Genomic DNA, 24,426 nt, shown 5'->3' on the forward strand with positions numbered 1-24,426 from the left:
CCTTCCGATGTCATATAGAAGAAATCTCAGAGACCGAGTTTGCCATGCGACTTTGGTATCTGAGTCCTCGACCGTTGACTCGACTCCGGTCTCTCTCACCGTGTCCGTGCTATGAGCGATAGTGCTCTTTACGTTCCCTCCCCCTCGCAAGCCGGCTGTCATCTGCATTTTTACCTCCTGTGCTGTTTATCATGGATAGTCTAGCGATTGAGCTAAGCGGGTTGATCATCTAGCTTTGTTTATCTTTTGGCGTTCATGTGTTTCGTTTCTCGTTGCGGACATCTCTTGCTTTAAGGGTCGCCTCCACTCGTTCAAAACGTATATGCTGAGGAAGAGTCGGACAAGGGGGCTTGTCGCGGCTTTGATTGCCTTGTGCCTGAGTCTCACCTTGCTGGGACTAACCTTCAGCTTGGGTTGGGGGTCTAGTGCTGTTGAGTAAGGAATATATATTGTTTGGTTTCAAATTGAAGCTCGATCCGAAATACAGTGTCTCGTAGGCTATTTCTTTTATTCTGATATGCTGGTCGAAAGACTACTCGGTAATTACCACCCATGCCCAAGCTCTCAATCGTCCGCCATGCCTTTTCAATACTGATGTTATTGCAGCCAGCTGCAAATTGCGCCCAACAATCGGGGCAATGACGGTCTTGCCGTATCGAGACTAGTGGATGATTGACGGCTGCCCCGCATGTTAGCGCCAGACGCGCGCTTATTATTATTTTTTCCGCTCAAGTCTCAAGATCACAATCAATGATTGAAAACTGCCTTGAAGGCTTTATTGCATCTCCATCCTCTGAAGCAAGGAAATCCAATCTCGGTTACACTCAAATCCAGCCATCCCCCGCGTCTTATCGTCGCAAACTTTCCTCGTCCATGTACTAACTTTTCCACCACCCCCTCCTCACCAAATCACCACTGAAAAGCACACGCGGGGTGTGCGCATCGAATCACCTCCCCCAACCCCCCCCCAACCATGCCTCCCAAAGCCGTTCGTCGCGGCGCCTCAGCCGCAGGCGCAGCAGCAGCACCCCGCCAAACCACCAGCGCCGATGCGTCCAACTCCTCCGCAGGCTCCGCAACACCCACACCCACACCGCAACCCGCCGCCGGCACCAGCGCGCCCTCGACGCGAGCACCCGTGCAGCGGCTACAATCACTCAAGAAACGCACACCATCTGGGAGCATCGGCCCATCCGCGCGACCGGCAGCGGCGGGCCCGGGCCCGGGTCCCGGCGAGCCGGCCAAGCCGGCGCTGAAGTACAAGCCGCGCGCTGTCGGCCGCCGCAGCAAGGAAGAGCGAGATGCGATCGAGAAGCTGGAGGCGGAGCGCAACCGGGAGAGACTGGCGGAGGTTGCGGCGATGCGGAGGGGTCGTGGGAATGGTTCGCGCGGGAGAGGGGGCCCCGGAAGGGGGCGGGGCGGGCCTATGGGTGGTCCACTGGGTGGTGGGAAGAGGGGCCGCGGGGGCCGGTTTGGGCCTGATTCGCGGGCGTCGTCTATATCGCGGAGTCGGTCGGTTATTGACATGGGTAGCGGGGCGGCGAGCGGGAATGTCTCGTCGGACGAGAGTGATACGGAGAATCTGCTGCCTATTGATCAGATTGAGGTGGATAGTGAGGAGGAGATGGAGTATGCGGCAGATGGGAAGAAGGGAAAGATTCCTGCGCGGTATGCGGACCGGGAGAAGGGGCTGCGCCCTGTGCGCGTTGAGAGGCTGGAGCATGAGGAGCGGGTGGTCAGCGTCAACATGGAGTCGAGCACGAGCAAACCGGCAGAAGCTGGCGAGGAGGAGGAAGTGCAGATACAGGAGACCAAGGTCGCGGCGGCGGCGGCCGACGACGACGCGCTCTTCGTGCGCGACGACGACGACGAGATCAAGACGCGCGTCAAGGAAGAACCTGTCGACGAAGATCAAGCCATGACCGATGCGGTCCCTCACGCGGAGGAGGCCGCAGCCACCGACGACGAGTTCCTCCCCGCGCAGAAGGTCAAAGTACGCAGAAGGTTGACTCCCAAGACGCCGGAACCGGAGCCGGAGCCCCAAGCCATACCGCCGGTCGAAGCCCCCGTCGTCAAGGACCCGAAGAGCCTACTACGCACAAAGGAGGACATTGAAGAGTATGAACGCCACGCCAAGGATCTCGAGGTTATTTTGGATCTACTCTCGGTGGAAGCTAAGGAGGACACGCCGAAGCAACCAGAGTCTCCTACGAAAGCGGCGGGAGATTCTACAGAAGGTCTCGAAGCCCCGGCATCCGACAAAGAAAAGGAAGAAGCAGACGAGGAGAAGGACGAGAGCAAGGATAAACTGTCCGGTCAACTATTCCTAATGCAGTTCCCTCCCATGACCCCCAACCTGATCGTCCCTGGGACTGGTAGCGCCAACACCGAGGAGACAGCTCCAGAAATCACCGAGCAGGCCGTCCCTAGCCGCTCACAACCCGGCGAAGCAGGTGTCAAGCGCGAGACTGGCGACGTCGAGATCCTGGAAGGCCCCGACGGGCCCACGACCAAGGCGCCATCCAAGGTCCTCACTGCAGCAGACTGGCGGCTAAGTGCCGGCCGGGTGGGTAAGCTCAACGTCCACAAGTCGGGCCGGGTCACGATGGACTGGGGTGGTATTAGCTTCGAGCTTGATCGCGGAACGGCCGTCGACTTCCTCCAGGAGGCGCTGATTGTGTCTGCGCCCGAGGAGGGGTTGCCGGAAGAGGAAAACCGGGTGTGGGCGATGGGCCAGCTCAGTGGGAAGTTCACCGTGACGCCGAACTGGGAGAAGATGCTGTGATGAAAAGGGGGAAAAAAAAGTCGCCTGTCTTTTCTTGTCTGGATTCAATTGGGAACGGTGTATACATAGGGGTGTTAGCGATGATCTTTCGATATGTACATGTACAGATGCCTTTCTCTGAGACATTGGGTTTCCTCATCCAGTAGAGATATACCGAAAGGCAACTGCCTTCAGTTGAGTTGAACCCCTTCTATACTTGTAGCCTTGGAGGTCTTTTCCCCGGGGCAACAGCGAGTGAACTGAAGCGTTCTAAATATGGACAAGGCGCCAAGACAGCATTCGTCATGAACCTGATTACATCATACAGCGTGGGTCCTCTGTTCCACGCTGACTGGCCTGTTGGATGGCTTGGCATGCTGCCAATCGGGCATAGTTCCGCCGCCACCGTTGCAAAACTTGCAGGGGACAGCCGGTACTTCGCGGCTACTGATTGGCTGCCTGTCTCTGATAAGCTTCTCAATTCTGGCACGGCCGCACGAGGCAACGATCGACCGGCGCTAATCCCAGACTGTGTTGACACGGGTAGTACTGGCCAATAGTATGCGAGAGAAATAGAAGCCAGAGCGCCCCACTTTCAGTGCGTGGGCTCCAATGTTAATTTCGAAATTTGATTAAAGGTGGTGAGTCTGGGCCTCTCGTTGGCTGGAGCTAAGATTGCTGGGGTGAGGCCTTTTTTTTTTGTTTGCTTTTCCTTGGTTTCCCCTTGGTCTTTTTTCTTTTTTCTTTTTTTTTTGTTTTCCCTTTTCTCTGCTCTTACTTTGCTCTCCTCTGTCACTCGCGGGATTTCTTTCCTCTTCCTCTTTCATCTTCATCTTCATCTTCAGAGTTGATACCTCGGACATCATCTCCTAACGTGCGTTTTGCTTGTGGTGCTTGATCGTTTGTTCTTTTGTTCTCCAAGTCCACCGCGGGAGCAGCGCAGATAAGGATTCCTTGTTCAGGGACCAATAGTCGCTCGTTTATTCTGGAGTCGCTCTCTCTCTCTCCTGAGCTCTGCAGATACACACCCCTCTCTCTCTCTCTCTCTCTCACCACACGTTGAAACGTCCGACAAGCAGCTCCTCGTCGATTGACTAGATATTCCCTCCACGACCCATCTCGTCACTTTGCTACAGAAATCATCGTTGCTGGAAGATCACCGCCATCCCTGAAAACATATCGATTTTCAACACCCGTTGGCCGTATCAGGGGTCGCGGAGGAAGAGGACCCTATCGCAAGACTTACCGACCATACCCCCCCCCCCCCCAAGTCGCTTGCCGATCGATCATTCCTCTCAGATATATTGATCACCATGAAGATCTCGAGTATCCTTCTCTGCGCTGTTCCTTCAGCGGCATTGGTCGTTGAGCTTGGCCAGAACCCCGCCATCGTCTCGACTGCCTCGGCAGATAGTCTCCCCTCCGCTTCATCGTCACCATTAGAAGCCCCCACCCTCTCGATTGCTGAAGGCGTACAACCCCAACAACAAGACGGTCGACGGGTCTTCCGGGTCGCTGGGGTTCGACCTGACAACGTCGCTGTACTTTCTGGTCATGACGATGCTGCCTCTGAGGCTGTGGTCGATCAATGGCCTGAACCCGCCCGTGGATCTATCGGGCTAGGCGCATTAGAAACAGCCCCTGGGTCGACCAAGTCGCTGCGCGCACGGAGTGAAGGCACCCTGGGGCAGACGCCTTGGATCGGGATGGCCATTGGGCTAACCTGTACCGCCCTGGCAGCAGTAATGCTAGGGTGATTGATCTTTGACCGACTTGACAATTTTATATCCAGCGGTGCGATATCTTCGACTGTTCTGTTGCATGATTGGACTTTCGCCCTCTCTTCTTTTTTTTTTTTTTTTTTTCTTTTCTTTTCTCTTCTCTTCTATCTGAGCCGTCCAGCGATGTTGATCTTCTCGTCGTTTCGAGCGCTGCATTACCCTGGGTTCTGGGAAGCTTGCTTCGTTTCTTCTTCTTCTTCTTCTTCTTCTTTTCTTGTTCTATAAATTTCTTCTCTTTTTTTTTTCCCCTTGCATTGACATACCCTCACCGATATAGACTGGGTTACTGACGCTATTGGCTGAATGTGTACATGATACCTTTGATTCTCTTCTTGTTATTTTCTGACGGATATTTGACATGGCTGATTTGGTAGGGGGAAGGCGACGATTGATGTATCTACTTACTACTGTTACTGCCCCGAGGCAGCACCCTGAATATTGATATGATAATGGCTGATCCGCGATGATCGGCTTGCAATTCCAAGTTTACCAACCAACAACGTGCTATTCTGGCTACAAGGATGCTTTGTTTGCCCGAAAACACGAGAAAAGGCTGTGTTGAGAGCAACCGAGACAGCCTTGTTTCTTTGTACAAAATCCCCCGCAACTCCACCATCTCATCAATCACATCAACAGCCGCATCCACAACCACTGCTCTATTCTTCATCGATATACAAAACAAACTCTCCCAACTCCACCAAAATGATCAAACCCCTCGAAGCCGACAAGAACGAAATCAAATTCACGCCCATGAAGTCCTTGGGTCACGAACTCGGCATCCTCTTCGGCTTTCTCGTCGCCTGTCTCCTCACCATGGCCATCTACATTTACTTCTGGGACGGTGAAATCCCTCCCCCCCCCTTCCTCCTCCTCCCTCTGCCTTTTTCTATTCCGAGCCAAACAACCAAGAAACTAACTCGAAATACCCAGCCGCCGACCGCCGCGAAAAAGCCCGCGACGAGCTCCGCCGCGTGGAGGTTGAGAAACGCAACGCGCGGTTCCGGCGCCAAGGACTGTATGAGAAGATGACGGATCGCGAGATCTTGGGTCCGCGCAATGTAGTGGAATTGCCTGTGGACCAGGGTACGGGAGCGCATATGGGGATCACGGGGATGAGCGTGTTGGATTGAGAGAGGGGGTTGGGTTAGGTTCCTGGTTCTTTCTTTGATTTCGTTGGGGGAAAGGAAGTCTTGGGGGTTTGATATGCTATGACTTATTGCGGCTGAATGGATTATGGAAGGAATAGGAGCGCTTTTGTGGCTTGGACATGACTTGATTTGGTGGAATGCAATGCGATGCGATGTGATAATGATCGGCTAGCTTGTTTACTTACTGACTTACTTACTATCTGAAATGCAAAAAGCCAAAACAGACCAAAAAAAAAAACAAATGACGACTATCAAACGAATAAGTTGCACCTAATGCCCGCCAAGCCGAGCCCTACTTTCCATGCGCGATAAACAACCGATCCCCAATGTCCCCTACACCAGGCACGATCATCCCGCGCTCATCGCACTGCTTATCCACGGCGGCAACCCACAGCTCGACACCCTCGGGCCAGGACTCGGCGGCGCGGTGCAGCCCAGGCTCGGAGCCGAGCACGCTGAGCATGATGATGCGCTGGACGCCCCATTCGCGCAGCAGGTGGATGGCGGCCTCGGCGGTGGCGCCGGTTGCGATGATGGGGTCGAGGAGGACGGCGAGCGAGGCGGCGGAGCCGTTGGTGGGCGAGTCGGCGCGCAGGAAGGGGAGGTTATTGTAGTACTCGACGGGCTGGAGGGTGAATTTGTCGCGGAAGAGGCCGAGGTGGTAGATGGGGACGGAGGTGGGGAGGAGGTCGTTGATGGCTTTGGAGGAATCAGTTCCCCTGTGTACCTCCAACTCCAAGCTTGTATGGATTGAGTGGGGGGATAGACATACCGTCGGTCATGCCCAGTCCGGACCGGAGAATCGGCACCAGGGCCACATTGGCTGGTTCGATGGTCTGCGTCTCATACTCGATCCCTAAGGGGGTTTTATCCTATCATGACCTATCAGATGGAGGACATCACACAGTTGATCCCCCGGGGGGGGGGAAGGGGAAACATCAAACCTTTCCACTGCTGGCTGTCGTTAACCCGGCGGCAAGGGCTTCCACGCCCAAGATGGTCGCTATCTCATGCACCAGACTGCGAGTCTCGCGAGTGGAGGTGGACTGCGACCGAAGCTGTGAGACTTTGGCCTGGAGACAGGGATGGGAGGAGACGTGGATGTTGGAGGGAAGCATGCTGGCGTTATGAGAGGAGAGAGATGGTGGAGGTGGGTAGGTGGGTAGTGAGAAGCCTTCAAGAGAGCTATAGGTATAGTATAGGAGGGAATACTAGTCAGTATGGGAGAGCAGAGAAGAGACTGAAGGAGAGGAGGGGAGAAGAGGGGCTGATGCTGATTGATGCGGATGCTGATTGATGCGGATGCTGATGCGTTGGTGTCTGTCTGCTGTCTGTCTGTCTGCTGTTGTTTTTATGCAAGCACAGGGAGAATGTCAAGTCACGCCCCCCTCACTGCGGCCTCATCCTCATCTTCATCTTCATCTTCATCTTCATCTTCATCTCATCCTCATCTCATCCTCATCTGTCCTGCCAATTATCCCCCGTCGAGCATGCATCAATCAATGCCATCTCCAGCTCTTATCGAGATCGCGATCAACGATGAACTAACTGATAACGACAAACCCACTCGCTAATCTTCGGGTCTCTCCGTCTCATTCTTAGTTCGTTCTCTCGTCACCAAAATCCTTGGCAACCCACATCATCACCCATCATCGTCACCCATCACCCATCATGGCCATGGCCATGCAGCAGCCTGACGCGGAGCCTTCTGGCCTCTCCGAATGTGCTGCTCCTCCAGCTCGCCAGTTGTGGTCTTCCACCGGTGATGCGCTGCCTCCAACCACCGACAAGCCTCCCACAGCGCCCATCGAGCCCACGCCCTCGAAACGCCCTCCGTCGGTTGAACCGCCGCTCTCTAAACAGGCCACCCATCTCTTCACGCTCTCCTACCTCGTCTTCTTCTCCATCTTCGGCACCCTCGCCCGCCTCGGTCTAGAAGCTCTGACCTTTTACCCCGGCGCGCCCGTCGTGACCGGCATAATATGGGCCAACGTCGGCGGCTCCCTCCTGATGGGGTTCTTCCTTGAGGATAAGAACCTCTTCCGCGAAGAATGGGGCCAATCCAACAACGACGAGCAAATTCGCATCAACAACAACAACGACATTGACGACAATGACCCCGCCGCCCGCGAACGGCTCCAGGCCGCGTCCAAGAACCACAAGGCCGTGAAAAAGACCATCCCGCTCTACATCGGCCTCACCACCGGCTTCTGCGGCAGCTTCACCTCCTTCTCCTCCTTCATCCGCGACATCTTCCTCGCCCTCACCAACGACCTCCCCAACCCGTCCTCTCCGGCCGGCACCCCCATCCCTCCGCGCAACGGCGGTTACAGCTTCATGGCCCTCCTCGCCGTCCTCCTCTCCACCGTCGCCCTCAGCCTCGCCGCCCTCATGGCCGGCGCCCACCTCGCCCTCGCCCTCGACTCCCTCACCCCCACCGTCCCCTTCCGCCTCACCCGCCGCCTCCTCGACCCGCTCTTCGTCTTCCTCGCCTGGGGGGCCTGGCTCGGCGCCGTCCTCCTCTCCATCTGGCCTCCAGACCGCTCCCCGGGCCCAGACACCTGGCGCGGCCGCGCCCTCTTCTCTTGCGTCTTCGCCCCGCTCGGCTGCCTCCTCCGCTTCTACGTCTCACTGCTCCTCAACCCGCGCCTCCCCACCTTCCCCCTCGGCACCTTCACCGTCAACGTCTTCGGCTCCGCCGTCCTGGCCATGTGCTTCGACCTACAGCACGTCGAGGGCATCGGCGCAACTGCCGCCGCCGTCTCTGCCGCCTCGACCCCCTCCGCCATCCTCATCGGCTGCCAGGTGCTCCAGGGCATTATGGATGGCTTCTGTGGCTGCGCCACCACCGTGAGTACCTGGGTCGCGGAGCTGACGGGGCTCAGCCGCCGCCGCCACGCGTATCTCTACGGCGTCGCCAGTGTGGCCGTCGCGCTGGGCTTCTTCGTCGTGATTACCGGTTCCCTGAGCTGGACTCGGGGGCTGGTGAATCCCGTTTGTTCTTGACCCGAATCGCAGCTGTATATACCATGGCTCTTTGCATCATACTACTCGCCAATTTCTACGAAGTAATCTACTTGTTGTAATATAATACTGAAGAAAGAACAGAGAATCCCCGCCGAATCATCTTATAATTTGTTGCAGTCAAAAAGAAATAAAAGAAGTACTTATATAGTACAGGGTACTACGACGCAAGAAACCATGTGCCAGAAAAAAAAGAAAAAAAAAAGAAAAGCCAAAAGAAGAAGACAGATGAATAGACATTAATGCAGAAAATCTTCAAAAAACAAGAACAGACAGGCAGACGCAGAAACCAAGAACGTAACATGCAGAGAGGAGAGAGAATGCAGAAACAAAATCAACAAATGCTGCGGGGTCGGCATAAACACATAACGATCAGAACGATTCTAACACGGCGCATACATTAAAGGCAAGGGAAAAAAAAAGTGGTCAGAGTAGAATGTAATAAAGCGTGAACGTGGATGAAGGAGTGACTTGAAGAGAAGAAAGCTTGAAAATAGAAAAAAAAAGTAACCCAATGAAGTATATAACGAACAAGGTATCAATATGGTCAAGGGACAAATCAACCAGCAGATTGACCACAAAACATGCTGACGCGCACGAGGAATTAAGGGTGTTCGACACGAAATGGGGTCCAAGTAAAACAACAACTCCACCGAGTGCTAAAAGGAAGAACACACAGGACCAGCCGGGTGTCGAGATGTTGCCTTGAAGGGGGCCAAGCAGCCCATGAAAACAAGAAAATGACCACACCGGACTCCTGTGAGATCTTGCCGAAACCAACAGGATAACCATGAAAAATGCAAGCAAAGAAATGCGAACCAAAACGGAGAGAAGGAAAGAGGAGCAAAAAAAAAAAAAAAAAAGCAACGCGATATATCAGTCGGGAATCACCAGCAAGGAGCATTATGCGGCAGTTCAGATCATCGCATTCCGTCGTTGGAAAACACACTTTGCCGCCCACCTGCTTGCTTATCCATTCCCGACCCGGTTTCCGAAATTCAGCAAAAAATGTCCCAATCAATGTAGCGATGTGTCAAGTAGCGAGAGTAGTTGGTTAAAAAAAAAAAAAAAAAAAAAGGCATGTGCAAAAAGAAGAGAGAACAGGCACCGTGCAGGTCAAATGGGACACTGTCGGCGCATGAAAGTAGTGAGGCATGCTAATATGCAGTCCCAACACTGGCGAGTGTTTTGGTCGGCATTGGATGGATAGGTTGATCTTTGGCAACTCGTAGCGAGTCTTCGTAGCCGATCAAAGCTTGAGCATGAAGCTTGAACGATTCGCCCATGAGCTTGGTAATTCTAACAGAAAGGTTAGCCATCGGTTGCATCGTTGAAGGGAAAATAACAAATAACTGACCCCCAAACTACCACGCCGTCCAGGATGTTACCCCATACACGGGCCACAGTGGAGCTGAGATTACCAAAGGCATCGACGGCGTCGTCATCGAACAGATTCCGCACCTTGTTGTAGATGGCCAGCTCAGCCTCAGTCGCGGGCTCTTCGTCATGTTCCAGGCGATAGAGCCAGAGACTCAGGATGACCATCAAATCCAAGCCACAGAGCGGATGCTCAACACTCCAGTTGGTCGCCGAGGTCTTAGCAACCCAGTTGATTCCCTGAACGGCGGCAATCTCAATGCATTCGAAACAGGATTGGATGACCTTGTTCATTTCTTGCGACCGCTTCACCTTCTCCCGCGCAACGGTCATGGCAGCAGCAACCTCATAGGATGAGTGGTAGCGCAGGGCTTCCTGGATGGACTTGAGATCAACCTCCAACCGAGCGCGGGTGTTGCGGTAAACGGCCATCGAGTTGAAGATCAAGGGGTGGCCATTCTGAGGCGTGCTCAAGGGGACGACGATGGTTTCCGGCTCGCAAACTTCCAGAGAACCTTCCCATGTCTCCAGCGCAAGGCGGAGCTTGTATTCGGTAACTACGTCCTGGAGAGCCTCGAAGGTTCTCTTGTGACTCCATACCTGCAGGAACAGGGCGTTGATCAGCACCCGAGTGGCAAAGGCGCTGTAGCGCGTCTGCTCGCCCTGGAAGAGACAGTCGTGGGCTTCCCGAACAGTAAGAGTAGTCGCTGAAGCCAGGTTGCGGCGCCAGGCCTCGTCGTCGGTAACATCGAGGTTCCACATCGACTCCGAGGACGGCAGTTCCATATTATCAAATTCATCAAAGCTCATGGCCGGCGTATGGTTGAATGTCAGCGTGAGCATGCCAAAAAAGATGTAGACGGCGTAGTAGGTCCGGCGGCAGGCTTCATCTTCAATCCACTCTTCCCGGGTTGGTTGGCGGCCCTCGCGAGCCTCAGTTCTGACCTTAAACTGATAACGATTTCCAGCCACCATATTGGCGAGCAAGCTCTTGATGGAGCAGGTCCACTCCAGACCCTTGGGATCCCCACTCCAGCTCTCAAAGATCATGTTCAGCAGAGTACTTTGCATGGCCCACAGGGGACATTTTCTCGAATCAAAGTTCTCTTTGTGTTGCAAGAACTGGTTGACAAGCATCTTCGATCCAACGTGGAGCATGAAGGCGTGCTCACGCTCAAAAGTGTACAGAGCACCAATGGAGAGGACGGCCAGTAGCAGAGGAGGGGACGTCATGGTAGGCTTGAAGGACTCCTGGTGCAGGAACGGCAGATGGTGGTGGTACAGGTTGAAGTACGTCGTCAAGTACCTGTTGAGAGCAGCAGTCGAAGGCAGCTGGAAGGTTTCGGGCAGCGCACTCAGAGAGTCAGCGTTTCGGACGCGCTCGACGATCATGTTCCGCTCCATGTCGTTGGCGATTTGAGGAGCCTTGGGGAGTGTCAGAGCCTGGCTAGGTCCAGGTGATCGGCGATAGTTGACAGGACTGACCGGGCCTGTCATTGACGGATACGGTGACAGAGCGTTGGGGGTGGAGTTTCCAGACATCGGAAGCGAGCTGACAAGGGATTGAAGCGAAGGAGCCAGAGCATCACCCACGGGTCCATGGCGATCCATCATTGTCGGCAGAGGACGCAAATCGGACCCGTTGTCTTGTCCCATGTAGGCGGGACCCATGATATGATGCTTCATGTCTGCAGGAGAAACTAGGGTGTCCCAAGGCATCTGAGGGAGCGTGGCGTTGCCGGACAAATAGGCGGCGGTGGGGTCCAACAGGGAACCACGACCCGGCGAGAACGAACGGTCAGACTCGGCACGATCGGTAACCTGGCTGGTAGCAGCGGCTGCGGCCTTGTGTTGGAAATCTGTCATCAACATGGCTGCGGTTTCAAGGTCGACCATACCGTCACTGCTTGCCTCGATTTGCTCTAATGTGGCGGGATCAATTGTGATTGAGGGTTTGGATGGAGCAGGTGCAGGGGAGGACTTCTGAACACCTGCGCCACCACGCCGACGTCCCTCAGCAACAAGCGGTATCCCCCCATTTTTGGCGTGAACAGTACGGTCATGGCGGAGGAGGAGATCTCGACGAACAAAAGTATTCCGACATTTTAAGCATTTGAAGGGTCTTTTTTTGGTATCTACAGAAACAAAACAGTGAGTGGGGCTCACGGAAAAGTCGGAAGAGTTCGAAAGGTAAAAAAAAAAAAAAAAAAAAAAAAAAAAAAAAAAACAAAAGGGAGAGAGCGAGAGAGCAGACGAAGGGAATCGACGCGAGCCGTTTCCCCCACATGCGAACGATGGGACCGGGTCCAGACGGATGAACTGATGAACTTACGTGAGCGTTCATGTCTACTGCGATGTTCACTTCTGCTGAATGCGCGATTGCAGAATTGGCATTTGTATTTCTTCTCTGGGGCGGATGTCTTCTTGGCCGGCGGGTTGCTGGCCTGGCTGGGAGCTGCTGGAGCCATGTCGGTAGAGACGATGCAGCCAAAAAAAAAAGCAAGACGGGTTCTTTCTCAGCAAACGGACAGGGGCGAGGAAGACTGCGGTATCGTCCCTTTTGTGAGTTCGCACCGGTTCTGTAGGCGGGTTGACGATAAATAATCGAGTTGATGTCTGATCATTCCTTGGGTGGGGGGAAATGGTTGATGCGAAAGTTGATTTCGAAGTTGGGAAAGTGGAGGGGGGGGGGTCCAGCCACAGGCGGACGATGATGGTGTGAGGGGGAGTCGGAGGTTGAGGGGTCTCTGGGAGGATGAGAAGGACCGAAAATGAGATGAGAGAGAAGAAAGAGACGGTTGATGCACACAACCGTAAAGAAGATGATGTTGAATGATGGAAGGAAAAGTAGAGGATGAAGATAGAAAGAAAGAGAGAGAGAGAGAGAGGAGAGGAGGAGGGAGGGAGAGGGTGAGGGAGGAGGGGGGGCAGAAGATGTTGAATGGAGGAGAGGAGGGAAAAAAAAAGAGGAAGAGGAAATAATAAGAAGAATGACCACGAAGAAGAGAGGACGAGGAAGAAGTGGGAATAATAATAATAATGGTGATAATAATAATAATTATAATAATAACAATAATAATAATGAAAATAATTAATTTTAATTAATTACTTAAATAATTCAGTGTTATTATTTTTTCTCTGATGGAAAAAAGAGAGAGGAAAAGGTGCTGAGTCTGGCTTTCTGAAGGGGGGGGAGAGCGAGGGGTGTGTGATTAGTGGGTAGGTAGGAGGGATGAAGGGGAGGGCAATAAGCCAGGAGAGTGCGTGTGTGCAAGAATGCCGATGGGTGATTGTTTGGGCGATCGCTGGATCGTGAATAGTGAGGCGGGTCGCGGGGGACTTGTTGGCGATTCTTGGGCGACAAACCGGATTGCCAGCAAGCAGGCAGTGAACCTGGTCAGTTGTCGGGGCTCAGAACTCAAGGTTTAGTGTCTGGTCACCCACGCACTGGGATTCCTGTTGCCACTGCCGGATTCCGCGTCGGCCAATGAGAACCCTAGGAAGGCTGATATTCTGACTTCCGGCATGACTAAACTAGACGCTACTCGGTTAGCGTCTGGAACCAACTACCTGACCTACCTACCTACCTTCGGTAAACTAACTACGACACGTCCTGCGTGTTTCTTGTATTTTGAATACAAACAAACTTACCCCATTCTGGACTGGGCCAACTTCCATGACGCGCGATGTGACCGATAGGCCTGTCACCATTCACCAACTGTCCTTCCATATTTCATCGCCTTACGAATTACGGAGTCCCTACTACTCCGTAGTCCCATAACGGCAAGCAATGGTTAAGGACTGGCCTAAAGTGCAAACCCGTCAATCCGGTTCGATCTTCTCTTCTCTCTCAAGTCATGGCGGGTTTCCAAGTCCGAGAAACAACGTCGTTAACTGGACAGTTGGTCGAATTGCTGTGATCCATGTTGACGTGAGGAAGTCAACCAGTATCCACTACTGTAGACTATCTAGTAGGTAGTAACTCATCATGAACCAGCCCACGAACCAGCTCACTTCAAGGACTCCAGACTCAAACAATTGGGAGTGACAATCTACTCGAAGATGGAAATTGGGCAGCATACGCTCGCATTGCAGCATGAACCCGACAAGCATACATACCGAAGATTCCACAGAAGAAGAGAGGAACACTTCCATACAGAATGATCGGTGACATTCCCCTTATCTACTAAGGATCAACTTTGCTCTACTAGGGTGAACCATTGGTTGATATATCATCCCTGGCTGGGCCCCTTCTTTAGATGCCTCAACTTCTGCAAGATCTATCGGCATCCTTGACACTGGGTGTAGATATTCGATATGCAGCAGGAAAAAAAAAAAAAGATAGGGAGAGAGAGATATATACTATTATCTAGAAATGGGATGAATGAACTCCATGTCCATTACCTAATATTGCTGTAGACTGTACCTACACTGTACGGAGTAGGTAGTGTGAAGATGGTAAGCCATGTAACCATATTACCATGGGTTAGGTACAAGTGGGGTACAACTCACTCCGTAGAATCACCATCGCTCGATCTGTATCTTTGGGTAGATAGACTACTCTGTAGATACTTGGACACTTGACAACTATCGTCTATCGTCTATCGCTAATCTCTATCGTTATCCCTAAATCTAATTATGACTATTCTCGAGGCAATCTTGGTCATGTTACACTTGACTACAATTATACACTGCGGGGGAACTATATCCAAGGTGGTGGACTGGGTCCAGAATATACCTAGACATCAAACATCATCGATGTTGTCCATAAGGAGCAGGCCAAACTCAGTGATAATCACACGCACCTCCGGGCTAAGTACTGTGTAGAAGTAAGTCCTATGTAACTCCTAACTCCTAACAGTGGGAGTAGTAGTAGTAGTAGTAAGTTAGTAAGTTAGTAACAGCCTAACAGGCCGGAAGCCGAAGAAGTCCCCCTCGTCAAAAGAACTCCCAAAGAGGAACCCCCCCCCTTGGCCCCTCTTCCAACAAGGATTCGCCGAATGCCACGGGAGCAGTCTGTCTCAGTTTGGCCAGCATTATTATTCATGTTTTTGCTCCCTTCATTATTTCCACCACCACGGATTCCTCCAGAGTCCCGACATCTAGATACCTTTTTACAGGCTAGAATTGTAAGGAGGAAATAAATACTTTAAAAAAATTAGAGATCAAAAAATCTAAAATGGTTGCATGCAAAGGGCATTCTTCAACCACTCATTTTCGATCGCTGTTGGCTTTTCTTCTCTCCCTATCATTTTCTTCTTTTTTTTTTTTTCCTTGCTATGGTCGCGGATCCCTTCTGGATTCCGCCAAAGGGGGGGGAGAACAAAAGACAGCCCCGAAGGAAGAGTAAGACAAGACAGACACCCCTCCAACCCGCCACTTGGTAATCAAATGATTAAAATACTCATATTAATTACCGTAGGAGCTAGTAGTTACCCCTCGGTCCCCTCCTGTCCCTCTTTTCCCCCCTCTCCCCCCCCATGATGCTTATTGTGTGGCCTGTTAAACCCCTCCCTGTAGTCCATGGTTGTCCCCCGGTGTTACCAACCCTTAGGCAGTCCACCCCCGTAACGTAATGGTAAGGTAACCTAGCCTGGGTAAGCTGACAAGGTCCTTCATCTCTATACAATATACACCTGATAGTGACAGTGTTAGCACTTAGCAACCTGGGGTCTAATAATCTCGATATTGATCATCATGACAATGATGGCAATAATTATAAACATAATAGAACTAATAATAATACTAAAGGATAATAATGCTGATTGATCATTGATGCATAGTTCGTCTAGTTTGTTGATCCCTATTCAACTGCGCTGACTCTGGTTCGAGCCCCTTGTCAGTCACTATGACGAGAGCCGAATCACGATCATACGGGCATTTTTCAGACCCCAAATATGAAGAGTTCAACATCAACTGGATACGATCAGATCAGGACCGTGTCCCTTCTGGTCACTGGGGGACCACCGCACGCACATGGCTAGTTAGATCATTGTAGAGTGTGGGCACTGAGAGAGCGCCACTGCCTGCCCACCGGCACTATCTACTTTATCCACCGCAAGGGCGGATAACTATCTATCTATATATTTCCTTGGGAGCTGATACATAGAACCGACCACTTTTTTCGACTGAGGATGAAGATCCCATCCCACGCGCTAACCCAGCTATCGTCTCATCTGGAATATCTACCGGATTTGTCCCTCCCCACGACCGTGTCGAAGTGTGAGGCAAGTGAGCAAGCACTGCACCGTCAGGGCGGATTTTTTTCCTCTTTCGCATACATCTCCCAGGTCACCTGCCCACTGCACCAGACAGCCAACGTAGCAGAAAACCACACGTTGCATCAGGCAAATATAGAAACAGCCTACCACCCCCGTAAGGAGTATACTGTCTGCTTGGGTGTTTTCCTCTTGGGTTACGAGCTCATAGTCGTCTCCGTACAGACAACGGCAGCCTCGCAGTGGCAGATTGGCAGCTCTACTTGCTGCCAGACCATGTCTTTCTCTTCTTCTTCCAGTTTTACAAATTACTACCAGGGCCATCCATGCATGCAAATCTACCTTGCGAGAATGCCAGAACTCATACGGAGTACAGCGTAGGAACAAAAGCATCAAGTGTTTGGTCTTTGAAAGCATCCAGTACATAGGAAAACCTCGCCCCTTATCAACCACGACTCGCTCAGCTGCAGCCTGCAAGACTGCATCATCTAAGGGTGGTGTATGCTAAAAGTCTGGCTAAATTGTTGAAAATGTCAAATGACAATTATCACATAAAAGAGGTAGATACCACCTTATAACCAATGGGAGAGTAGTATTTCAAAATTTAACTAATCAGGTTATATAGATATCTCGGGCTGTCACCTAATTTCAGTAGTCAACTAGAATTGAATAACCTTTAGCTTAAAGAGGAACCTTAGAGATCATTCAGACCTAAATATTCCATGTTCATATGAGCATACAGGTTGAGAAGCCTGAGATAGAGAGCTCTCAGCCTACTTAACTAGCAGAGCCACCACAGGCGCTTAGAAAACAGCCTTAAGAAGCCTAAAATTAAATTCTACACCTAAATTTTAACTATATTCACTGTCTCCTAGGTTTAAATAGCTTCAAAATCCATCACTTTTTATATATTCTTCTTCTGTTATGGGGGGGGGGGTTAGTTAACTAGTAGTATGTCATACCTTCCTGATTTTACTAGTAAAATTTAACTTTTCTGACAAAATATTACCTTATCAGAAAAACAGTCAAAATAACACGTCATTTTTCTCATTTTGACATTTTGATTACCACCCCTAGCATCGTCTCATAGGCACTGCACCCAGGCCGATGATGCATCGATAAATCGAATCTCACGCCAACTTTTTCCTATCTGCATAAGCGGCATGGGGTCGGCGGCGCCGGGGCGGATATCATCAAACTGTGGCTGCCTGTCGAACGCTCGAAGCTAACTACTACTGTATAAGTAGATAGAGTGTAGACTAACCAGCCTCACTCGGAGACGCGCTTTCGTTCCGCGTCCTCAAATGAGGCCCACCCATAACATACACTGTACAAGTCTCATGGAAATTTACGCCATTACTACAGCTTGACATGGATCTGTTCAGATAGTCCTCTCAGTCCTTTTCAGTCCTTTCATCTGATTGCTACGGGGTAGACTACCTAAATACCCCTCCGTGAGGCGCAGAGATACTGACTCCAGTAAATACCCCGCATGCTCTTTGACTGTTTTGACGTTCAATTTCAGAGACCCCATCATATCCGAACCATGGATACAGCAATGGAGCAGGTATATTACCTACTGAGGTAGGAGACTCGGATCAAATCCTCAGCTTGGTAACGAGGTATCGTGGTACCACCACGGTACACCCACCCAGGTCACGAGCCTGGAAACTTACTAACCTATCAGGTCGCGTCGCACTCGCGAGGTCGCAAGTCGCAACCAAAGCCCCCCCCCCCGGCAAGAACGAAAAAAGAACCTGGACATTCCCGTGAAATTCCGACGATCCTTTCCACTGGGGGGGGCGCTTTTCTTGTTCTGGGCCTCTGCGGCCTGCGAATACCAGATGACTGAGCCTAGACACGGGACTTGAGAGTTACTAGGGTAACGCGCATGACCCGCTTTCGATACCGACTTTATCCAATGTCTTACAGGGTTATCTTACGGAGTAAGTACGGACTGACTAATGGAGTTCCTTCGTACCTACGGAGTACTGAGTAGGTGATAAAAGTACCTACTCTGTAAGGTGAATCGATTTGCCCTAATTTGGAAGTACGTAACGTACTACTATGGACGACGGAAGTACGGAGAACCGGGGGGGAAAAAGGGAACCTAAATGGCGCGCTATGGACGAAACAAGTGAAGGTACCTAGGTAGGTTAGCTCTCGGCGACTAAAGTACCTTTCTGACCAGTGTCAAGTTGATACCAATCACCCAACGCCGTCACAAAGGACTCGATATCAACTATCTTTCTATCTACCAAGTGATGTCTGAACAGCCCTCATGCCTCAGATCCTATCGATCCGTAAGGGTACCTACACCATACCTATGTACATGGACCTTGGGCACACCGCCTTCATCCTGCCTGATCTCCGATTCGAGCGGTGAATCGGAGAGCCTACTCTTTTCGGTAAAGAGAGTAAATCTGGCACCTCGGCCATCTCACGCATCATACCTACAGAGAGAGTAATTACCAGCCTCCCAATTATTTTTATTTATTATTTTCTTTTTTTCTTTTTTGATCCGGTGGTAAGGCCGGATTCAGAGTAAGTAATAATGCTTGAGATCCACTTCACACCATGCAGCGGTCCGATCCATCTCAGTTGTCCTATGAATATTCAGCTGGGTTTCTATCCCAGCAGTTTTGGATGGTTGACGTTGTAGCTTTTGAAATCATCGGCTGCTATATTAGTTTCTCAACTTGACAGGCAAGGGATTGATCACTGATGGATAGTTTTGCTCTTTTGAATCCACCATAAGACAGTACTCTGTAGACACGAGCCATACGAGGGACCGAGCCGAAAACTCCGTCGCCCTCGACAAAACCTCCGCTCCGTAGTTGATCCCGCTCGATCATCTTCAGATCATGGCGAGATAATCAGTGATACACATCCAAGCAGGAGCTGATAGGCCAAATGCCATGTGCTAGATGAACACCGATTGTTCCATGGAGGGGCAGGATTGATTGTCGACAAAATGCCCCTCTTGAGCCTTACCGCTGGGAAGAGTAGATAGATAGTCTACAAACCTATCTACATACTGGAGTTCGGACTCCGTAGCCAGTCCGGGTACCCGCTTCCTGCGACTCGGCCACACTGTCTTCAAGAAACATTGGATTGCGATCTATACGTAGTAGACATCGGATAGACGATTGATAGATAGATCGACTGTATGCTATTCACTGAGATCAGGTACATATCCGTTGTATCTCCCTTGTCTACTCCACCACCACAATCAATTGCCCCTCCTAGCATGAATCATGGATGACACGCCGACACGGAGAGACAAAACGATTTCTACATCCGGAGTGAGTTAGTTACAGACTATCTATAGACTAGGTACAGTACTTACTTTCCACCTCCCCTAGACTAGTGTGGACTGTGGACCACCACTACGGACTACGGAGTACTTATGATGGCATTATTCCCCACCATCCACCGTTGCAGGGAACTCAGGAACACCTTCCCCGGGCCCCATTTCCTCTGCATAGACTAGTAACTAGTGGCCATCGGCGGCTTCGTAAGCCGTCTTGGCTGACTTTGTCCCGACACCTCATACAGTAGGCTGATCCTTTGACTAGGAAGTATGAATCTGGACCTCTGGATCTCTGAAATAGGATCCCCTCTTCCCCTCCCCCAAAGCCCGGCCCGAGTGCTCTGCGAACATTGCTTTGCAGTCGGTGAAGCCTGATCAGGCCAACATTCACGACACAGAAAGTTGTATCCGACTTATGCTGTTTGGCTTGACCGCTGCTGTTTATGAGAGTATTCGGAACACGTAGGGCTTGGGTAGTTGGGGAAGTGTCTATTGTCTATGTACACTGTATATCTGCAAGCCCTAGGTGGAATAAACGCTCCAGCCCAAGGTTCCAGTTCATGCCCTCTAGAACGGAAACGCTTTTCCTTGAAATCACGATACTGACATACTGTACTAGGGTTTCGGTACATACCATCCATAGGTTGGCTTGAATGCCCGTAGGTATGCCTGTATGCCTGTATTAATACTGTGCTGGCTATCTTATCAACCAGCTAACCACTACCTAGTTCGACCGAATTTTGGGAGCCTTGACTCCCTGAGCTTCCACTGTACGTAGTATGGTAAGGCTGGGAGGTCCAAGGCCCTAGCATGCAACAAGACAAAAAATACAAAAGATGAAAAGACGAAAACGCAGACAAACTAAAAGAAGCCCAGGTCCTTACTCCTTGGATGCTCCGTATGTATCTACGGGTCACGTGCTATCCATGACCATGCTTCGCTGACTACAGGCTTCGCTAATTCGTTATCTCCAGGGTATAGATCTTGGGACTCTCTTCCATGCTGAGGCGCGACTCGACAGGATCATCACACGTTAGGAGCACAAGCAGCGCTGCTCCATGCCCTCAAACACTCTGAAAGCACAACTCACAGCAGTCTACCAGTTGCTGCTTCGGGATGCCATTGACTCTAGTGCAAGAGATATGCATGACAAGTCGGCGCTCAATCCTGCCGCCGAAACTGAGCAAACGGAGTTGTGCGCCTTTTGCGCACGCAGAAGTCCAGTGGAAGCGGTATTCAGAATAGGGCCTGCCTGAGATGAGTCTCTTGCTTCTAGTCGGGTTACGATCAGTTGGTTGAATAATCGCTTACGGGATGGAAACCAAGCTTCGCTGGACTGCCGGGGCTGGAAGAGTCTCCGGTCAGGTATTCCTATTCCATAGACACGCAGAAGACCAGGTCTTCTTATTGAAGGGCTGGTTTTGTATCCTCCGGATCGGACCTTATCGAATCTCTTTCCACGAGTGAGTTGTAATGAACTTATTCTTAGACTATCCTGTGTGCGTCTTCTATGTCCTTGACACAATGACAGTAGTAGTTAGTATCTATCTCTTGCCATTACCCTGCTATGGCTCCAGGCCTCCGAGTCATTGTTGGTGTCATTCACACATGCATGTATCGCCATATGTGACGATGCGAGTGGAAGGTATCATGCCGAATAGTCTAAGCCAATTTCATCTATTCATCAAGATGATAAACTGTAATCTATATTATTGAGTACTCCGTAGGATAGGTATCCATCGAGGATTCAAGCTCATCAAAATCTCGACCAGTCCGTTTTCCATCCGGATTTCTCTGTTCACACCGCTCTTTTGTGCGATTTCGCTAAACCAGGGCTGAGGATCCATGATTAGCGAGCTGATAGACAGCAAAACAATGCTCGTTACTCATGTTCATGCTCCTGCTGTGTAATATGACTCGCTTAATTCTTCGAGGCTGCCAGTTTCTTTTTGGAATGTGGGATGTTACGTATTTATGCAGGTAGTCTGTCGGACTTGTAGATGGGAGATCGCTCTCAGACTACACATCGGGCAACCATGGAATCCTGATCAGTCCGTCCGTGCTTGGTTCAAGATCTTAAGGATGATTAATGATATATCCATGGTTCATTCCCGCTGTCAACGTCTAAATGCCCAAGTGCTATAGCTCCTTCCATTGACTCTGTGAAGCGAGGGTCGAGTATCTTTCTTTCTTTCTATCTATGTATGTGTTTGGGTAGCTGGAAAAGCCTTCAAGAAAGGACGGAGTTTCGAGCCAATTAGCTTGCATAGGCTAGTTGATCGTTAGAAACCCAATAATCGAGCTGCGCGACGCCAAATGTATGTATGATGTCTGTGATCAATGATCATAGTTTGATCTTGGGAGATTATTTTGTGATTCACTAGTCTAATCGTCATTCTGCGTGCTTCTTTACACCGTCTGGTCCAACCAAACTGAACTCACAATTGGGTTACGTATGATTACATTTGAGGTCGACTACTAATTACTACTAACTATCTACTCCCTACCCGCGCAGGACACGGGACGACGGGACTCGCCAACAAGCGGTGTCGGATGCTGGGATGTACCTGCGCCTGCATGCATTCATCCAATGCATCTGTTGGGCAGCCGATTGACGATTCATGTTGAGCTGGTGACCGCCACTTTCTCTGTTCCTGAGGAATGCTGATTAAGTGATAAGAGGGCGCCTGGCTCTCCAGGGCCGGGACAAGTCATTATTACCCAAGTGCTGCTGACAATTGACTGTTGATGCAAGGTCATCTGGAGCCAGTGTGTTCCTCGCTGTATCAAGGATCAACGTCTTACGAACATGTATTTACTGACTTTGTAAGTATGGAGGTACTTCATACAGGAGATACATACGTGTCTCTTACAGTTACACGTACGAAAATAATAATCACAGACAGTTAAAACCCTTGACCCGCACTCTGATGAGTGGATGACAGAAGTACGATATGATCGAGTCTCCAGAGTCCGTACTACCGGCACCAACCAGCCGGGATCTCCTATCAAATTCAAACCCTTTCTACTCGCAAGTTCCAAACTTCGAGCTACAAACACCCAAACTTCGTAGTCTCAAATCTGTCTGCCCTACGACCCGCGCAGGCTCAGCTGATTGGATTCGGATTTCAAAGCAACCTTCTAGAAGACTAGAAGATCCCAAGAGGCCAGGTCTAGATAGTCCTGCGACGGCCTGATCACCCGGTGCTCATTTCCCAGTGTCCCAGCTGGTTGGATGAGTGGGAAAAGGGGGAGGGGCAGATTCGGAGGCGAAGGATTCAATTGCTGGGGGGGCTTTTTTATTTATTTATTTCTTTCTTTCTCTTGGAGTTTGATGATTTGATCGGGAGAATTTCTTTTTTCTGGGGCATATGCTAGGCTGCTTCTATCTCACCTTCTAGACGAGCTCTGGACTCGGATTCTTGACCGGGAATAATAGGTGAACTTGTGCTTTTTTTTGGGGGGGTATTGTACTACGGTGTGCAAACAAGGGTATCAAGGGCACTATCTAAATAACGCAAAGAAAACCTCTCTTCTTCTTATTCTGCTGACTACTGTGTATGTCGTGGGCAACTTCACCAGAACCTTATCTTTGAGAGGCATTCGAGGGGCATTTAGGAGCACCAGCTAGGATCTGTGTCCAGATGCGCAACCAATTAACTAGCCAATATGTTATTAGTCACATCAGAGTGGGCGGTAGGGCTATATCATCTCTTCTCTTCTAGCTACGATCTTAACTTGGAGTCGTATCTGAATTCAAGTACCCCCCTATTATCTAGAGCTGTTAGAAACGTAGGCTTCAAACCTGCCATGCCATCTGACCCATGGCGAGATCAAGAAGGCATCGATCAACTGTGTACTCTTTTAGCACAATGTTATACAAGATTGGTTGACTCAGGCGATAAACAATGATCCATCATAGTACAGCCCAGCCAGTCTATATCCATGATATTCGATGCATCGTACACACATTCAGTCTGTTATTGTCTTGCTGGACATCATGACAAACCCTATTGAGTACACAGAACACCTGGGCTTCTAACGCCAAGTTATAGCAGCTGTCCAGGTATTGCGTCGTGTCTCGGATGCAAATATCCCTAGATAGAGGCGCTTTTGGCAGTTGATCCAGACTGCTCATGGCCCATGGCTGTCGAGTGTTACCCTTGATACCATCCTGTAAGCTCCGTTAGAGCATAGAATCTCGCTCAATGCATCTATACCATAGAGTATATATATTTGCTTGTCCACTCCACCCGGGTCCCATATCCGTCCCCGCGACAATGAGAGCTCCTGCCAGACTTGACCCCCAGCACACCAGCATCATCGATAACGATAGAAGCATGGGTACCCCTTCGCTTCCATCTTGAGTGAGTCTGCAGCCGGGAGGAGACAAGAGGAGAAGCTATAGTTGGTGTTGTAGTTGGTCAAGGCCCTCCGCTGCGAAATGGGTGGCTAGACGGAATGGCCGGATCATGTCAAGGGTGTGTTCGCTATGCTTCTACGCTGTATGGGAATGATTTACGATCCGTTGGGGACGAGTTTGTGCTTGGCTGGCTTGCATTTCCGAATTGTTTTTTTCAAGATCGGTTGCTACTCTTCTGAGATTGAACAGCACTTGCGGGAGTGGAGATCAGACAACAAAAGTATGATGTACCGGAGACTTGGATTTCATCTAGGATATACTCGAAGCGTGAGCTAGGCGTAGACAATTCTGTCCTTTGTCGAGAATCTCGTACAAGCCTTCATGACTGCGTCTGGAGTCCTGTCTTGGTAGACTCATGGCCAGTTGCTTGTCCGCTGG

General features: G+C 50.7%; 6 protein-coding genes across 6 annotated transcripts, besides 20 other annotated features; 4 read left to right on the plus strand and 2 right to left on the minus strand.

The window, feature by feature from the left end:
- Positions 1-973: 973 nt before the first annotated feature.
- Positions 974-2,785, plus strand: ACLA_075130 (putative DNA-directed RNA polymerase III RPC4; the record flags this gene model as incomplete). The annotated part of the gene is made up of 1 exon (XM_001275900.1): positions 974-2,785. One exon carries the CDS (start codon positions 974-976, stop codon positions 2,783-2,785), a length of 1,812 nt encoding a protein of 603 aa, XP_001275901.1.
- Positions 2,786-3,494: 709 nt separating this feature from the next.
- Positions 3,495-3,523: a microsatellite.
- A 47-nt stretch (positions 3,524-3,570) lies between these two features.
- Positions 3,571-3,607: a microsatellite.
- Positions 3,608-3,794: 187 nt separating this feature from the next.
- Positions 3,795-3,815: a microsatellite.
- A 262-nt stretch (positions 3,816-4,077) lies between these two features.
- ACLA_075140 (uncharacterized protein) lies at positions 4,078-4,521 on the plus strand (the record flags this gene model as incomplete). The annotated part of the gene is made up of 1 exon (XM_001275901.1): positions 4,078-4,521. One exon carries the CDS (start codon positions 4,078-4,080, stop codon positions 4,519-4,521), a length of 444 nt encoding a protein of 147 aa, XP_001275902.1.
- Positions 4,522-4,603: 82 nt separating this feature from the next.
- Positions 4,604-4,651: a microsatellite.
- A 79-nt stretch (positions 4,652-4,730) lies between these two features.
- Positions 4,731-4,765: a microsatellite.
- Positions 4,731-4,766: a microsatellite.
- A 481-nt stretch (positions 4,767-5,247) lies between these two features.
- ACLA_075150 (uncharacterized protein) lies at positions 5,248-5,675 on the plus strand (the record flags this gene model as incomplete). The annotated part of the gene is made up of 2 exons (XM_001275902.1): positions 5,248-5,386; positions 5,476-5,675. 2 exons carry the CDS (start codon positions 5,248-5,250, stop codon positions 5,673-5,675), a joined length of 339 nt encoding a protein of 112 aa, XP_001275903.1.
- A 310-nt stretch (positions 5,676-5,985) lies between these two features.
- ACLA_075160 (uracil phosphoribosyltransferase) lies at positions 5,986-6,811 on the minus strand (the record flags this gene model as incomplete). Its single annotated transcript, XM_001275903.1, has 3 exons — positions 5,986-6,392; positions 6,466-6,565; positions 6,638-6,811. The coding sequence occupies 3 exons, from the start codon at positions 6,809-6,811 to the stop codon at positions 5,986-5,988; spliced, it is 681 nt and encodes a 226-aa protein (XP_001275904.1).
- A 151-nt stretch (positions 6,812-6,962) lies between these two features.
- Positions 6,963-7,002: a microsatellite.
- Positions 7,003-7,010: 8 nt separating this feature from the next.
- Positions 7,011-7,035: a microsatellite.
- Positions 7,011-7,038: a microsatellite.
- Positions 7,039-7,091: 53 nt separating this feature from the next.
- Positions 7,092-7,155: a microsatellite.
- Positions 7,093-7,157: a microsatellite.
- Positions 7,094-7,156: a microsatellite.
- Positions 7,158-7,325: 168 nt separating the features above from the next.
- Positions 7,326-7,357: a microsatellite.
- A 7-nt stretch (positions 7,358-7,364) lies between these two features.
- On the plus strand, positions 7,365-8,699 carry ACLA_075170 (Fluc/FEX family fluoride channel; the record flags this gene model as incomplete). Its single annotated transcript, XM_001275904.1, has 1 exon — positions 7,365-8,699. The coding sequence occupies one exon, from the start codon at positions 7,365-7,367 to the stop codon at positions 8,697-8,699; it is 1,335 nt and encodes a 444-aa protein (XP_001275905.1).
- Positions 8,700-9,518: 819 nt separating this feature from the next.
- Positions 9,519-9,589: a microsatellite.
- Positions 9,590-9,773: 184 nt separating this feature from the next.
- Positions 9,774-9,794: a microsatellite.
- An 80-nt stretch (positions 9,795-9,874) lies between these two features.
- On the minus strand, positions 9,875-12,562 carry ACLA_075180 (C2H2-type zinc finger protein; the record flags this gene model as incomplete). Its single annotated transcript, XM_001275905.1, has 3 exons — positions 9,875-10,016; positions 10,075-12,229; positions 12,427-12,562. 3 exons carry the CDS (start codon positions 12,560-12,562, stop codon positions 9,875-9,877), a joined length of 2,433 nt encoding a protein of 810 aa, XP_001275906.1.
- Positions 12,287-12,325: a microsatellite.
- Positions 12,287-12,326: a microsatellite.
- A 558-nt stretch (positions 12,563-13,120) lies between the features above and the next one.
- Positions 13,121-13,185: a microsatellite.
- Positions 13,121-13,186: a microsatellite.
- A 2,582-nt stretch (positions 13,187-15,768) lies between these two features.
- Positions 15,769-15,854: a microsatellite.
- The last annotated feature ends 8,572 nt before the right edge of the window (positions 15,855-24,426 follow it).

Source organism: Aspergillus clavatus, genomic scaffold (genome assembly GCF_000002715.2).
Source record: "Aspergillus clavatus NRRL 1 1099423829791 genomic scaffold, whole genome shotgun sequence".
NCBI classification, from domain to species: domain Eukaryota; kingdom Fungi; phylum Ascomycota; class Eurotiomycetes; order Eurotiales; family Aspergillaceae; genus Aspergillus; species Aspergillus clavatus.